This window comes from Bombus vancouverensis, chromosome 5, assembly GCF_051014615.1.
Source record: "Bombus vancouverensis nearcticus chromosome 5, iyBomVanc1_principal, whole genome shotgun sequence".
Classification (NCBI taxonomy): Eukaryota; Metazoa; Arthropoda; class Insecta; order Hymenoptera; family Apidae; genus Bombus; species Bombus vancouverensis.
This window is the reverse complement of record NC_134915.1, coordinates 16245563-16263264: the sequence shown is the minus strand read 5'-3', so window position 1 is coordinate 16263264 and position 17702 is coordinate 16245563. Positions and strand designations below refer to the sequence as shown.

The following is a 17702-nucleotide window of genomic DNA, read 5'->3' as shown; positions in this document are numbered from 1 at the left end:
TAGTAAACCATAGCAGTTTCCAAAATAATTTTACAAAATTCTATTCATTGTGATCACCGAGTTCCGAGATACAGAATGGCATTTGAAAATATTACAACATTTATCAAATCCTTTTATAAATATTTTACACGTACTTATTGTATTTAAACTTTATTCCGAATTTATTTTCACAGGGCTCTCCTACTGGTTAGAACATTCGATAGGTGAAACGAATCACTGTAAAAAATCACTGTGTTCGTAAAAATACGAATTTGCATAAACGCCCGTAGTCTAATCAGCAGACATCCGCTATAAAGTACAGGAAACGTTACGTCCTTACTCACAATTATCTTAACGAAACGAAGAAAAGGCTGGATGAGGAAAGTAGATAAAATACAGGAACAGGGGGGCCAATGGGAAATCACGTGGCAAGTGGCAGCTGCGCAGGTTTAAAGAGCAAATTAGTTATTCATTGGCCGCGGCAAATACCCGGAAATGAAATTATCTCGCCCCAATTGGCAATCGACGTTAGCAGACAAGAATATTGTACGTGGATGTGTATCTGAAATTTTCCTGCTATTAATTTATCGTCACGGAAGTGACGGAAGGTGTTCGAGAACCGTGGGGGATCGATAACCGTTATCCGCGGTTGTTACCATGGATACATCAAAGCTCATTCGTTAACGCTTGAAAATGATTAAGACGAGGCCATTGCTTATTACGGCCGCTTAATAAAATTCGCCGACCAACGGAGAAGTTTTTGACCCACGCGCTCATGTGCATGATCTTCTCCTCGAAGATCGCATTATCGAAGCATAATTACTTTGTTGTAAGTTCGTACTATGTATCATGGGCTCAGAATAGTATTATGAACGATTATTATAGAGAATTTTTACGTATGCTATATTGTGCCATATTACATAGAAGATGTTGAAATTTTGCTGGCATTGCAGCGAGACAAGACTATCACGATTACATTGGTAAAATATAAATTACATAAAATAGTTACATGAAACGTTTGGACAATAATGAGACAGAACTGTCATCATTATACTGGTAAACTTTGAAACGAATCGAAAGATGTATGTAGAAATGACTTTAACAAATTTAATCGTCGTTATCTTTCCTATTATCTTACTTCTAGCAACATACTTCTAGAGACATACGACTTATACGATTAATGATCGAAAGAGTAACAATTTAATTGATTATAATTACACGTTGCGGATCGATCAAGCCATTCTATTACACTCAATAGGAAGAAATTTCTTCGTCGTTAATCGTGGTTAAGCTTTGCCGTTCATCGTAGATGAAATTCTTTTGCTAAACAATCTCGTTTCGTTATAACATTACAATAACGATATTATAGAGAATTACTAATTAAATCGATGAAATTATCATTAGAATTACCGCCTGTAGGGCTGGAAAATTCTACTTAATCACTGTTTGCCAGCTTGTTATACAAATATTAAATACAAATGAATATTCAAGAAGATATATTATACAAGTCATTGTAACTTATTAAAGCGCCTATGTTCATTATGGTTTTAGACAAAGGAGAAGGTTTTCCTTGTTCAGGCAAACTTTCTCCGTTTAACGATGCTTAGCCCTTACATTTTCCTATGAATAGCAACGAGGAAGCCGTATATGAGCGTAGAGAAAATAACGATTTACGTAACGTAAAAGGTATCCTATGATTATAAAACTTCATTGTCAATTTAACATTAAGCTTGAGGAGATTTAGCGTCGCTTTAATTCTGTAAAAACGCTATCGTCTTGAAATCACCGCTGTTTTACACGAGCCTAAAATACAAAGAACTCGCGTTAACAGAACTTTTCCTCAAATACCATTCTTTTCTTCTTAAGAAGAGAAAGAGAAAGGTTCGTTTAATCGCGATTAAACGTGGGTGAAGTCGACGTTTCATCAGCGTTCAATTCAAGTCGGTTCTTGAAGTTGGATGCGATTCTAATTTGCCTCGTTTTCCAAGCTGGCCCCCAGCTTTATTCCGGCATAATTTTCTTTCGCTACCATTTCCTTCGTATCGCGGAAAACGCCTTCAAATTTTTCCTGTACCGACCACCTGCGTCATCGAGAGACAGAAATAAAGTCACCCCCCAGGTGGGTGAATTTCAATGTACAAACAGCGGTGATTCGTAAAAGACGAATATTTGTTGGAGTTCGTAGTCGTCGAAACGTTGTTTAATAATTGCAGCGTGAAACGACAAGAAAAATAATATTCGCTTGGGTGGATAGCTTTTAACAAGATTTAAGGAATATTCAAATAGTAATAATTAGGATTTTAATTAATGCGATCTAAATTTCTATAATTTCAAATACAGTTAATTACAGTATTGGCGTTTCTTGTTCATTCAGCTGATCTTCTTTTTGCCATTTATCTGATAGATTACGTTAGATGATAATTAAATATCGTTAAATTAAGTTCTTCTTAAACGTGAAACTTTATTAGACAGTGGAAATCAATTGGAAATTAGTTGGCAGAAATTCTACGCACGTTCGATAATATGCAATTAAACACGATATCGTACGTTATTCGTGATACATATTGCACGTGAATTCGGAGTTTTTCCGAATTCGTTGAGAAAGCTGTTGATCCCATGCAAGGTAGATGCGTTTGTTCAAATTCGACGTACTACATTTCTTCAACTTCATGTTTGCGGGCACAGAAACGAATAATTTGGAGGCAGGTGGTAGATCTTGATCCTGTCGTTCTGTTCTCTCTTTAAGAAACGAAAAGATGTCTACAAGTAAATAATACACGAACTCCACTAAACTTATCACCGAACCGCCGAGGCAGAGTCCGAAGATTCCTCCGAAGGAAGCTGAAATTTATTCTGTTATTAAAATTCAGGTAAAATTAAAAATACAAGAAATGCGATTAGTACGATAATATGATTAATTTCGCTGTGATAAATTATAATTCACGTCGTGATTTTAATACCGATTTCAATAACAGCTGGAACGAATAATACAATGGAATAATTTGTTTAAATATAATTTGTCATTATCGAATATAGTACATGTATATAGATTAACATTAGAATCGAATTTTCTTAATTACGTTCAAGGAAGAAAGAGCTTCTCAATTAACTCTCGGTTAACTTTCACTATTAAATGTTTATATGCAAAATTGGAATGTACAACGTAATCATTTTGCAATTTCATCTTCAAAGTGAAGGAACTTTTCAACGCTAGAAAAATACGATTGTGTGGAAGATTACACGAAGCTCGCGGCACGCTTGATAAAATTACTTTCTGTTACTTTAAGCTGACCTCACCTTCTCGCATAAATAGATAAACGCGATTCAAAATATATATCTTGGTCATCACGATCTTAATCGCGAACTTTCAAAGAAAATTCCCTTATTCTCACGTGCAAACTTTTTCATCGCCCCCTTCTTTTCCAATTGAACTTCTCCAACTCGTGCCTAGTTACGCGACAAAGTCAGCTTAATTTTACTTTATTCTCCTAGCCGCGCTTTCCTATTAGCCACTTATGCCAACGATCGAGAAGTCTAAAAAAGTCTAGAACGTATGGATGACTTTCTGAGAAAGTCCTTCTTACCGAGAAGGCTGTCCCATCCTAAGATAGTTTGCTTCCGGTACTCGAGGTACGTGCCATCTCGAAAATACGCGTACAGAAACGAAGTACTCTGGACGTCTAAGCCACGTCTGTAAAGGAACAAATTTTCTCCCCATAAATCCTTGTAGACAGAAGCTTCCATTTTCAAACATTTCGAAAATTAACTTAATCTGGCGCTGACAAAAGGTTGTTAACAAAAACAGCATTTCTGTTACGAGGGGAAGGAAATTTTTAAGCAAAATTTCTAATCTTCTAAGAAGTTCTTTTAAATGTCAGACCGAAATGTGAAACCACGCGCATCGATAACAATTTCATCGTACTGTACGTAATACATACGAGACATATTTTAACAGGAGAAAAATACAGCTGGATGGAGAACGAGCACAGCAGGGTTAAAAAATATCGTGACTTACGCCAATTCGGAATCGTATCCTACGTCGTTCATTTGTATCGATTCAGAGACCACTTCGTAACTCTTATCGTTACACTGCGGAAGGCAACTGCAATCGTTTATATGCGACGAATGTATCACCGATAAACTTCCTGCTCAGAAAATGAAACAACAAGGTTAAACTTGAAAAATAACAAAATTGTTACGAAGAGATTAAAAATCACCTCTGTTCGTTTCATATTCTCGTAAAAATTGTTAAAAAAAAATGTTGTTATTAAATTATTCTTTAAACGCGTTTCTTGAAAATCTTCTGCCATCGATTGGCTCGTTAATTTTCATTCATCTTATCACTGAATTTCGTGTACGAGCCGATTCCACAAAGTATGTTCCCTTAAGAAATATCGCTGCTGCGACGCTACGATCGGAATTGCGCACACGCACGCCAATTTCCTTTGTTCATTGACAAGCCGTAATTGCCAGTTGGAAACAATCGGATCGTGTTTACGGGTATTTGTTCGTTTTTCGCACAGAATAGAGCGGTCCGTGGGCCGTGCGACGCGTTCTGAATAAAAGAAACGTGAAACCGGCGGCCATTCATCGTCAACTTCGTCAAGCGTACGAAGAACAAGTGACGCGTGATGCTACGACAAGACGTGTTGGCAATTTTTAGCGACGATCGTGAAAACGTGCACGACGATCAGCGAAGCGGTCGACCGTCCGTCGATCGATGACGATTTAGTGCGCGCAGTCAGAGAACAAGTTCGTGGCAACAGACGATTTTCACAATGTCGTCGCTTTCCATTCGTTTGCCCACGATGAGTCACCAGAAGAGTCGCTCATTTTTGATCTACCGATTTTCGAACTGAATTTCGTACGAAACGATAGCTTACGACGAGACGTCGGTCGCAGTAAATTTTGAAACTGAGACGACAATGAGCCTCCGACAAGGAGATAGCAAGAACTGCGAAATTTCGAACGAGTTGGCTGTATGCGCATTTGATGGGCGTTTCAAGTCGGCGGTGAAACAGCTGCAAAACGGTTTGAGTGCGTTGCATTACATTAGGTGTAAATATTTCTCATTTGTTTGAGAAACACCATGGACGTTGTTCCAGCATCCTTGAAATTTCCATCATTCGATCTCCGATGGCGTTTCAAAATCCGAATTCCCATTCTCGGTTCGATTCTCCTTACAACGAGGAGATCGTAAAATTACGTAGAACTGCAAATATTTGCAATTGTAACTGGTGCACATATCCTCCGCCAGGCAAATAGAACGAAGCAGCGTAACAAATTTTTAATTTCCACCGAGTGCCTGGATATCCTACAGCTTCTCCAACGAAAGTTATCGAAAAATCATTTTTACGATCGTATTTTATTTCCGTTCGTTTGGAAATTAAAAGACGCGGCTGAAACGCGATTTTTACCATTTGCTTGTAAAAATACCGACGATTTAAATCGCCGTACAACCGAGCACTTGCGATATTTAGCCGATACCGGTGAGTTTTAAGAATCGATTACCAAAGGATCGGCTCGCGTTCCTTTCGCCGATCGACATTTATACGAAACACATACAAAGTTGTATACCAGGTGACGTTGCAATATCTCTAAGTGGGTGGCTTGTGGTATGACAAAGATTTATTCATTTTCAATGGGTCGTGATTTTGGATTATTGTCCCGCTACATCATCAACAGACAGACCACTGTGCATCGTCTGGAATGTCGGAAATTATGCTCGTCGTATGGGTGGCATCCTAGCCGGCGTCATCCTACGACGCGAGGATACAGAAACTAGAACTCTGTTGCGACCAGTGTCTGAATAATGGCAAGAGCTGCGTAGGAAAGTATTGAGTTGGCAACTAAGTGGTTGCGGATTTTATCAATACCACTTAATGACAAAATCCGCAACCACTTAGTTGCCAACCCGAAGGATGTGCAACTCTACAGGCCTACAAAAGTAAGGCAAACCTAGGATTTTTTTTCGCCTACGAGTATTAGTCAAAGGATCAAGATGTTTTTAGATAACCTCGAGCAACATCTTAACTCTGGATTGGTATTTTTTTTGTTACGTAAAATTACAAAATGACGGGGTGGTAGGACATCGTCTGCGGGACCTCGTTTACTTGTACCCAGCGGCGAACGCGACTGGATGGTAGAAAGCAAAATATTTTTAACGGATTATCCTCGATGTAGCATACGATTTCTCTGTGACTTTAAAAAACACGAAAATAGCGTCTTCTTAAGAACAAAATTTTATTTTTCTCTGAAAAAAAAACAACTAATTAACGTCTATTAAAAATAATAAAAGAAGAAAAAATGGATTAAGATATCGAGAAAATTATACGCTACAACGTAGATAACGTTACGCGGAATAATGTACAAAAGTTTCAAGTTAATCGGATAAGTTTCGGAGATCTACCGGGTGCAAAGTGGAAAAATCTAGTTTTGAGAAAAACGCGTTTACAATTTTTAATTGATCTTTCACTGGAATAAAAGAACGCACTTGTGTTCACTGGCAGACGTATTCGTATAATTCGCACGTCTTTTTAGAATTTCAAAATATTCTTTTACCGCAGAATTTTAGACACATCGAACTTTAGGAAAATACAACAGGAAATTTCGTGCTTTTGAAGCCGACATAGTTGCACGCACCCTTTCTGAGGTTTTCTGAGGTTTTGAAAATTAATTTCTGCCTTTTTTCCATAGCAGTTCGGAACTTATTTTCTGGATACGTCTCGTACTTTTTCTTTCAAGTTTCTTAATTCGATACTAACAGACGATAGGAAAGTAAATCGCAAGTTAAATGAAATTATAAATTATAGAAAAGAAAGTGTTTAACGAACTTACTTCTACGGGACAAGATGCAATCCACGTCAGTCAAATAACAAGTACGAACGTTCGGATCTATTAAAAAACAGTAAACGTACAAAGGATATCATTTTTATAAAGAGAATTTGATTTATCAGGTTGATATTTGTGCTCTACTCTCGATGAATTTTTTAATTTTTATATCATGAATTATGTATCACGATGAATTATGTATATCATAAATTAAATTTCTTTTGAGCTGTTTGGTCGTACGAGAAAGTTTGCTGAGAAGGTTTCCCGCCAATTTGCATCTTTATCGACATATAACTTTGAATTTTTGATACTCGACCGTGTAACATTGAAATATTACTCGGCGAAAGGTACGATCTATGAAATTCAACTTCTCGTTCTGCGATTCTGCGTTCTGGCGCTTGAAATCCGACGAAATTATTAATAATCGATAGCTTTAACAAAAGTTACGTCTAAAAATTACTCACGCTGGTCTGGAAAGAAAAAGGGTAAACATCCGCAGGAACCATAAATTTGCTGTTGTAAGCATTCCGAAATGCACGTTTGATAACTATATCTTCGTTCTCCGGTTGTCTAAAAATAAGAAGAGAAATTTCTTTTTATAATTATCGTCTTGTAAATTACATTTAAGTGGTACAAAGTTTAAAAAATTCTATACACACATATTAAATTAAATTAAACGTTTCATAAAGTAAAATGATTAAAAATGAACTATTTCACGTATTTCACGTATATTACGAGAAATTTCTTGAATTCTAGTTAAAGAGAATTGCCACTTTTAGTATTCTCTTCAGCTTGTCCATCTTGTTAATACAATTTTTATTTCACAATTGCATTTATTATTTCACTAACGATGTTTATGGAATATGTCCAGTACGTACATTCGTGGACTTTCTTTTATATTCTTGTTACGCAACAGTTTCTGACAAGGTAGGTTCAGCGTGTTCGCCGCGTTTTAAGAGGTTCCGCGGTCTACGAAAATTACCCAATTAAGAAACACTGATTTTGATTAACTTTTTACAGAATGACGATACCATCGATAGATGCGAGATATTTTTTTAGTAGCGATGATGCAGTTTTAAGGTTCAGGTTAAGGGAAAACATCATCAAAGTTCGGTGTAACTCCACGAAGTCCTCGTATCCTGGAAACTACTTTGGATAAAAGAATCCAGGCGCTTTCAGAGAAATGTACTTTTTACAGAAATTAACCCCTTAACCTACGATTCACGTTCGAGAATTTTGGGCCGATTTGCGTTTGGTCGGATCATCTACTACGGGCTATGCCCGTAACTGTAGGTTAAGGGGTTAAACTACATGAAGAGTTTTTTGCAAAAGTTACACACGATTACAGATTTCGTACTTTCGTTGAATTTTTTGCCTCTTGGATGCGAAAAAATATTACTTGGATTTGTTTAAAAAAGCTGCTTATAAGAAATACATAACATGTAATAGCATTAGTAAATAAAATCTAAGCACAGGATTTGAAGGTGTATTCAGGTCTCGCGAAAGGTCACGCCGGCCCTGGTTTTTGAAGTTCTTATTTTTGTTTCGATAATGTTAATAGCAGCGATGTTCAAGAAAGTCTAACACGGCGATCTCATTAAGCGCTGGGAAGATTCGACGGGAAATATTCACAAAAAGTTCGAAGCAGAAAATATAAAATGTTATTTCCCTCTCAGAGAGATAACATTATTTAGCAATTAGTTTTAATATTAATTCTTACAAGAAGCTTCCTTATGATGTATTATCAATTTAAAAAACCTGATATCACACTACGTACACGTACAATCACAAAGTGCAAATATATCTATACCTTACTTCATATATTTATTATATAATATTCCAAGTATACTTAAAAATATAGAAAATATTTCCCTTTCCACGTTTCCCGTACGAAGTTCCTTTTTCGTCTGTCGCTGCTACCCGCGATCGCATCATTTTCGTTATCAATTTCCAAAGAGAAATAAAGACAAATTTCCGAGATAAATAAATAAACGTGAAACAATCGTTGCAATTTAATATATTTAGTACAAGCCGGGGAGGGGGGGGGGGGTGATTCTACGCGAAAAAAGAAGTCGAAAATATAGAATAACAATTTTTCGTTCGAGGCTTTGTTTTCGAGAAAATCGACTTTGAACTTGCGCTGGGTACGCGTGCACTTTATCGCGTCATAACGAATCTCACTGTAGATCGTTGTCTAGATGGAAAAATTAAAAAAAGAAATGTCTATTCTATATTTTCGACTTCTTTTTTTCGCGTGGAATCACCCCCTTTCCGCTTGTACCACCAGTTACCAACCACCCTGTATAAGTAGGTAAAATAAAAAGGTAAACGCTAAAATACGATGAACGTTAACGATGTACCGATAGATTTTTCTAATCACTGCGTATATCAATTGCCTCACGTACCTCGCCATCGAACAAGCACATCCTTTTAGACAGAGGTATATTCTGAATATCCTTGGAGCTTTCTAATTTCGTGCCGGTCAGCGTCATCGACATTACGTGGCCCGGTTGCAGAGAGGCGGATTGTGCACCGATATCCGGGTAATCTAACGGATCGTGGATCAAAACCGTGGCACCTACAAATTGCCTCACCGAACTTTTGTAATTGTCAGCGTCGATGTTCAACGCCACCGCCAAGCCAATATCACTTCCTGTTCCAGGCACGTGCTGAAGCAAAAGGTTCGTGTGTTTAACCTCTTCATTAATCCTTTCACCGTGTAGCTCGTGAACATTTGCCGAGTAATTATCAGACGATACGTTTACGTATTAATCATTGCACACTATTACCAGTATGTTGTCAACACCCGGGAAAGAATTATTCGAAGTTAATACGTCTAGTTCTTCGGAGTCCATCGTGATGTTCATTAACCAAGCATATTCGTCACTGGAAGCAATCGAACATGCAACATTAAACTTCATTAAAATGTTTATAAAAATACAACATTTCTGATAGGGAAAATTAATCGAGACGGATCATCGAAACGAAATAAATAAAAGGACGGAGACGTTTCAATGGAACTTTTTCTTTTTTTTTTTTTTTAATATATTTCCGAACATATCAGCTACGTTCTATATTTTTTTATCAGAAGCTTCTGTCAATTAGACGTAGAATTACAAAGAGCGCAGTTTCGATATAGGTAGATTTCGGACTTTCGGATTTTCGAATTTACTTGTAATCGCCGACAAAATGATAATTGAAGCCGCAACAGAAGCCTTCGTTCGACCTGACGGTTTTGAAAATTTTACTACAGTCGTAAAGTTGTCCCAACCAGCCGCATCTCACTAGCAACAAGTTACAAGGATGCATCAACTGTAACAAAGTAAAGATTATCGTGTTTGTTGAGGCAGCAAAAGGGCCGAGAGAATACGAAATTCTCGATCGATGGAAACACGAGAAGAGAGAAAAATTCACAAATTTTCGAGGAACAAGTATGATTGATATAATTCCTCCATGAACTTATCTATCCATGCAGAACCGATTTAACGAGACAAATACTTTTCCCTGCTCGTTCTTCGTCGCTTTGTATCTCTCTCTTTCGTTTCCTTAAACAAAAAAGGAAAAAAGAACCAGCGAGCGTATCTTCTCCACGAGCTGGACGATTATTTTTTTCGATGAACGAGGCTAACGAAAGGATTTGTAGCGGCACATGAGTAGAGGACAATTCAAATCATGTTGTTGTTTTACCTCGGATTATCAAGATCGTTAGGATGCACGTAATATAATAATAAATAAATTCCAAGCGAAACAATGTCGCCGCTACGTGCAGCGTCTCAGCGAATATTGTCTGTATACTAATTTATTTAATTATTTGAAATACAGGGTGGTTGGTAACTGGTGGGGGTGATTCTACGCGAAAAAAGAAGTCGAAAATGTAGAATAAAAATTTTTTTTAATTTTTTAAGTTCTTCCATCGAGACAACGATCTACAGTGAGATCCGTTATAACGAGACGCGATAAAGTGCAGGCGTACCGAGCGCAAATTCAAAGTCGATTTTCTCGAAAACAAAGCCTCGAACGAAAAATGTTTATTCTATATTTTCGACTTCTTTTTTCGCGTAGAATCACCCCCTTTCCGCTTGTACCACCAGTTACCAAGCACCCTGTATATTCGACGGTTTCAACAACGAGCAATCTCGTCTAATGAATCTCAGGATGAAACATCCTCTACACAAGTCCTCTACAGATTTGTCAGAACGCAAGAACAACGTTATTCACCTCGAGCATAAGTCTCTCGACCGTGTAACCGAGGATGTCGAGGGCCCAGGACGCGGTTGCGTTATCGATCTCAATTTTGTCCGGTCGTATCAGTTTCATCAGCGAAGAGAACAATTTGTTGCTCATGTCACTATCGAATCCATAATTCAGCCTATTGAGAGAAATTGTTTCTCAGAAATATATATCTGGCAGCTTGATTGCTCCGTTTCGTTTATTGGACGCGTGCGTGTACTACGTGTGAAATATGTTCGGCGAACATCATGCAGTCTATGTACGGGGTGTCCGAAAAGGTCGACAGGAAATTTACGATACGCGTTAATAAGAGGAAGCAGCGAGTGAAAAAGAGAAGCTTCGTATGAATTTATGTTCGAAAATTCTTGGTTCGAGGGTTCGAAGATTTCCAGACAATTTGTTCTTTGGACTCGTTATACGGACGCACAGAGATAATTTTTAACGAGCAATTAGTTGGCCTTCCGGGTCATCAGACCTAACTTCCGCGGACCTTTGTTTATGGTCCGCGGAGCTTTTGAAAATGTGTGCATAAAAGTGGGTTTAGAAAATACACGAATGGGAATATTCGAAAGAGTTGGACGAATGGAAGTCTGCATTCTTGCAGGGGAAAGAAATTTCGAATATTTATTGCATCTGTCTAAACGATTGATAACAGTTTTTGCTCGTAACTGTGAGATAAATCGTCGTCGAGTTTGTAGCAACTTTTTTTATCCACTTCACCTTATTAACACGCAGTGCAAGTTTGTCCTCGACCTTTTCAAACACTCTGTATATGTCTATCGGATTTCGCGTATCTCACACTTATCGAAGAAACTAAAAACGCGCTTTACGTTGCGAAATTATTTACATATCATTGTCATTAATGTATTTTTAAAAGCAGTTAAGAAAATTGAAACGTTCAACTCGCGAAAATCCTTGCGATAGAATTTGGATGAAATAAGATCTTTAATTTGTTCACTTGCGCCATATTTCGAAGCTATACATAGAACTACGAACGACGTTAAGTGTGTAGATTAACACTAGAACTACCGATAGTTAACACGAAGTTTGGCTTTCTACCAAAACCAGTGAAAATCACTGGTCTTTAAAAAATACGTAATAATAGAATATTTTTATATTTATTGATTCACTACTTTCTTACAGAAGGAATTCCATGTTATGTAGTACATTTTTGGTATTATTTGTTGAAGTAACTACTCGAAGAAAAATTCTACATCTTTATTTGTGTATATCTGTGACCTAGAGACTGCTACTATGCAGAAATATTCTAAATAAGGAGCGGTGCATATTATTGTATCGAGTATACATTATGTTTTGGGTTGCAAGGTCTAGGAACAAAGGAACTAATAAACAGATTTCTATTTATGTTTCCTGTAGCCTCTAGCACAAGTTATAAGCTTAACTTTTTTGGTAATATCCTTTCGCTATAAATATATGAACGTGCTCCCTATCATTCGACTGTCTAGTAACACTAAGAGAGTAAGGATCTGAATCAGCATAAACTTATACATTATACATTACACTTATACCTTTAATTATTTCAATATACTTTTCTAATACAAATTCATCCACTCGTTCTTCAATCAGTCAACCTCAACCTCAACGTTATTAATCCGTCTGGGACTATGATTCCTAAACGAGGGTTGACGCATTTATAAAATTGTAAAACCAGTCATTTTGACTGCTGTGGCATTTCAAGCGTTAGCATCTAGCGATCTAGCGATCGATCCGGAATTTTCCTGATAACCGATATCATCGTATCGAACGATGCGCGGTAAAAATTTGAAAAACGCGTGGGAAGTTGTACAAAACGAGGAAACTGGTTAATTGGGGTTCGATAAACAAATTGCAGGACCCTTTTACATTTTGACAAGTACCAGTCATTTTGACTGGTGTTGGTATCAGTAGCCTCGATACAAAATTATTTTCAGTTTGAATACATAAAAAAGAAAATGAAATTCATTATATTATTCTTTTAGTTATCGTTGCGGAAGTCATTACATCATTGCGGAAAAAAATATAACACGAAGTGGGAATTGTAAAATAAAATTGTAAAACCAATCAATTTGACTGGTATGGTAGTTGTAGTGTTAATAAACACAAGACACTTTCGTAGATCAAAAAATACCAGGATTCGTACGATATTAAGACGATGACAAGCTTTTATTTACAAACGCTTCGACGACGCTATAATTTGATAGGAGACACGCGACCTGACGTTTCCTCGTCGCACGTAAATATCAATTAATATCGTGTGAAAAATGTTATCTTAGGTAATGTAATTGTAGTAGCTCGTAACTATCAGTCGATACGGCAATAAATAAATAAACAATAATAACGATGTTAGAGGCGATATGGTATTATCGAGGAAGATGTTATCGAGTCGCGAACATTTCGTTATTAATGTTTTGAAAAAGAATGTGACAACAGGCGCCGCTATTATTAATGCGTTTCAATGAATTCATTTTTACGTGTATTCATAGGTCCTTGCAAGTTTTCTACAACGTTGCAACATCACATTTGTAAATTATACTCAATATATAATTATACTCAATAAGTTTTACTCGAATAGAATATTATTTCTATTCGCGTAGGTATCAAAATCCTACACGATAAACGTCGCTTTTCAACGAGTGCCCGTTTCAATTATCTTAAAATTAAATTCATACTAAATATAACATCGCTTTCTATTTGCTAAATGATACTGAGAAAAACAAATTTGATAAAGCGCTATGTACTGTGAAAATTTGTAACGCGTACCTTCTGACGCTAAATTTCGAAAAATTTGTGCAACAAAATTATACAACACGATCCACGATCTCAAGGATATTAAGAATTTGAAAGAATTTCGTGAGAACGATTTAAGACACACTTGTTAAGGTACAAGTAGCTATGAACTACGATTTACTTACAATTTCTGCGCGATTTTATCAGCATGAGGTTTATAAACTTTGTTGTTGTTGCATATCGTGATACCTGGAAAATGTAAGTCCCTTATGGGGTTCGACGTGTCTATTATCGTCACCGTAGGGTTGTTCGAATAATATTGCCACAAACGTAACATCAGCAATACGCAGAAGATGATCGCTGCCAAGCAGATCTACGCGTTAAACGAATGAAAGAAATTTTTGTAGTTTTTATCGAAATTATCCGACGCGATAGGAAACGTGGACGAAAGTTCCTCTTACCATGAGCCAAACCATTTTATGACATGTTGTCTCGCCTGTAACGATGTATCGAAAACCGTGCAACCCTGTGTTCTGGCAATAATCACGAAAAAATCGCTTTACACCTTGTGCGATGTTCAGTTGACTATCTGCATCGAAACAAGCGAATATTTCAATTACAACGTGAATATTTATAGACAATTTACATATACAAAAATACATGAGATAGCCTAGATACGTTGCACACGTATTATGATGATCATATTCGAACTTGCAAGTTTTTAAGTGTGAGATTTTAAATGCTATTGTAACGAATACTGTAGCTACTGTTAGCGAATATTGTCTGTACCTATTTATTTATTATTTTAAAATACACTTGACGATTTCAGCAGCGAGTTATCTCGTTATTCAAACAACAAACCACACGACCATCCTCTACACTACAGTCACGTATAAATAATAATATTAAAGTCATTCGAAACGATTTTTATTCATCTCAGAAGTAATAGAATTTTGATTACGATATTTATATTAACACTTTGACTGCCACGTGGGGCATATACGACCCGTCACGGTTTCTCCTGTGACGCCACGGTGGTGTTCATTGGTGACCGGAGCTCTTGAACTTCTTACAATTGTAAAAATTCAATGAAAATTGACAGTTAGGGAATTTGGAATATAACCGAAAAATAGAATATACTTTGAAATGAAAAGTGCCCCATTGAACGATTAAACATTTTTATTAGAACATCGATAAAAAAAAATGAGAACAAATCTTGCATCTAACGGTGCACTGTGTTTGCGTGCACATCTTTGAGGGGTAATCTACGAATATTATTATAAACACAGCTTAGAAAATAATCGTAAATGCTGCTTTATAATCGTATAATTGAAGTTACAAGTGTGAACATACCTTGCTATTATATATAGAACGAGCAAATACCGTTTACTAATATCTTCTACACGTTTCAACAATACAGGGTGGTTGATAACTGGTGGTACAAACGAAAAGGGGGTGATTCTACGCGAAAAAAGAAGTCGAAAATCTAGAATAACAATTTTTCATTCGAGGCTTTGTTTTCGAGAAAATCGACTTTGAATTTTCGCTCGGTACGCGTGCGGTACGTTATAACGGATCTCACTGTAGATCGTTGTCTCGATGGAAGAATTTAAAAAATTAAAAAAAAATTTTTATTCTATATTTTCGACTTCTTTTTTCGCGTAGAATCACCCCCTTCCCGTTTGTACCACCAGTTACCAACCACCCTGTATATTCCGCACGTTTTGCTTACAAAGACATAACGAAGGCGAATGGTTTGTTGAAATAAACGAAGCCTCGCTACAATATGTCGCTATCGACTGTTACCAAGGTGCCACGGTGGTCACCCGTGACCACCAATGAGATAAACGGTCCATTGGGGAAGAACGTTGTCTTACATCGTCAATTTCTTATTATTTCGCCATTATATGCTTTGAATAATAAAAATACTACCGTGGCGCCCTCAGCGAAACATGTGATTTCGGTGTGGCAGTCAAAGTGTTAATTATAATTGAGAATTTTTTAAAACATTCATTGGGATGTAAACCGGGTTTGCGTTCACAGGTCTCACAGTAGAAGATTGTTTGTTCTTTTACCGCGTTACTTCCTTTTGATGAACAAACAAGACACTTTTTCTTTTTCCCTTTCGACAACTGATTTATCATATGCAGTTTCCCATCTAAACGTTGTTCCTTATGTGCCGCCTGCCATACACATTGTTATTCCGACAGTTACTTACGAGCTGACTTACCAATAATTTGATTTCCTGAGAAATCTTGTAAAATACATAAGCCTTTAATAAAGAACAATTTCCCCCACCATTTCAACGATTTTATCAGGAAACGATATTTTGATGCGTATTGGTCGGCTTCATCTACAGTGCTTGAGAGACACATTTGGAGCGTTAAGTGTTAGAGGAGGAAACAAATATCCGCGTAGTTGGAATTTTTTGAATCGTTTTTATCGAAATATGAATTTCTATATTCGTATCGGTATTTCAACGACGTCGAGATATTCACGCGGCGAACTACCGAAAGCGTGCAAATCGCTATTTTACGTAGAACCTCTACATCGATGGTATTGGGTTGGCAACTAAGTGATTGCGGATGTTGTCAATACCAGCTAATGGCAAAATCCGCAATCACTTAGTTGCCAATAGAAACACGAGATATTAAACGCAAAATCTGCTTCGTCTGTAATATTCTGCTGCGTACGGAGAAAAGAATGTAACGCGATCCGCGTTATCGTGTGCAACGTTTCGTACGATTTATTATCTTATTTTCGAAGGAACATAAATATGATGTAATACGTAGTGCTGATACATTGGCTATAGTAATTTATGTTCCGTGTGGGATAGAGAGCACTCTACCGTGGGGAATCGTTGGGAAAAATGAATTCGAAATGACGAGGGATGAAACAACGCGAACGATGTAATAGAATCGACAGACAAGAAGAAAGGTAGGGGAATAACGATGAAATTGGCTGAAGGAGAAAGCAATGGTATTATTGGCAGTGTGTGAATTTTTATACGAAGGAATAAAGAAACAATAAAATAATAACGTGTTCACTCTATGGGAAAAAAATAGAAATACTATGTGTAATGTTGTGATAGTCGACTATGTTGCGTAAAGTTACAACTACTTTACCATAAATCGAAATTACAATGAAATAATATCGTAAACGCGTACTCTTTAGCTTTTTCTTGTACCATCCGCGGGTACCGTGACACTTAATCCTCATCTTATTACGCCGACGTTAAACTTCTTCGACACTCGTCACGAATATTCCGTATATAACTTCTTCAACTTGTTCGACGCTCGTGGAAAACTGAGCAAAGCGAGCCAGAACTAACAAAGGAACGAAGATGTCGATTCGCGATAATATCTAACTCGTTTGTACGTCGCGTTGATTTTATCGGCGGCTTTTAATTCCATTTTCTACCAATTTCGCCCCGTCAATTCCGCGAAACGTCATTACGATGACGTCCACTTTCAATTCGTAACCACTTAGGCAAATGATACGCGGCCGAGGGACCGGCAAGGTGACAAGCGATAGATCGATGTGTTCGATAATTAATTATTGAACGCAATTATAATATACGATGAGAAAAGTGAGGTAGCAAACATTTACAGATTCGTTGTGAAATAACGAGCCTTGAATAATGCAAAATCTTGTAGAGGAATCGAACGAAAACGCTTGTAATTATTATAAATCGAAATGTCGTACAAATCCCTTTCTTCCGAATCATCGACGACGAGTGGTCCGCCATATATTTTTCGTTCGTCGTAGCACGTCGCAGAGGGCGTAAGAAACACTCGGCTTCTTTTCCAGGTCGGTATTTCCATCTATGGATATTTCAGAACCCGAGACACAAAATTCCATTTGGCCAGCTAGCTGTTGCGACCTCTTCGAAAAGCATGTACCTAAAACGTGTGGCAAAAAGTAAGTGACAACGA

General features: G+C 37.2%; 1 protein-coding gene across 1 annotated transcript; it reads right to left on the bottom strand.

Moving 5' to 3' along the window:
• Nucleotides 1–895: 895 nt before the first annotated feature.
• Nucleotides 896–17222, bottom strand: LOC117158551 (pickpocket protein 28). Its single transcript, XM_033337572.2, has 12 exons — nt 16935–17222; nt 14229–14356; nt 13953–14140; nt 11029–11179; nt 9983–10122; nt 9600–9696; nt 9216–9479; nt 7275–7380; nt 6817–6873; nt 3995–4124; nt 3564–3670; nt 896–2820 (listed from the first exon to the last, which is right to left on the bottom strand). The coding sequence occupies exons 1-12, from the start codon at nt 16984–16986 to the stop codon at nt 2528–2530; spliced, it is 1713 nt and encodes a 570-aa protein (XP_033193463.2). The 5' UTR covers nt 16987–17222; the 3' UTR covers nt 896–2527.
• Nucleotides 17223–17702: the final 480 nt, after the last annotated feature.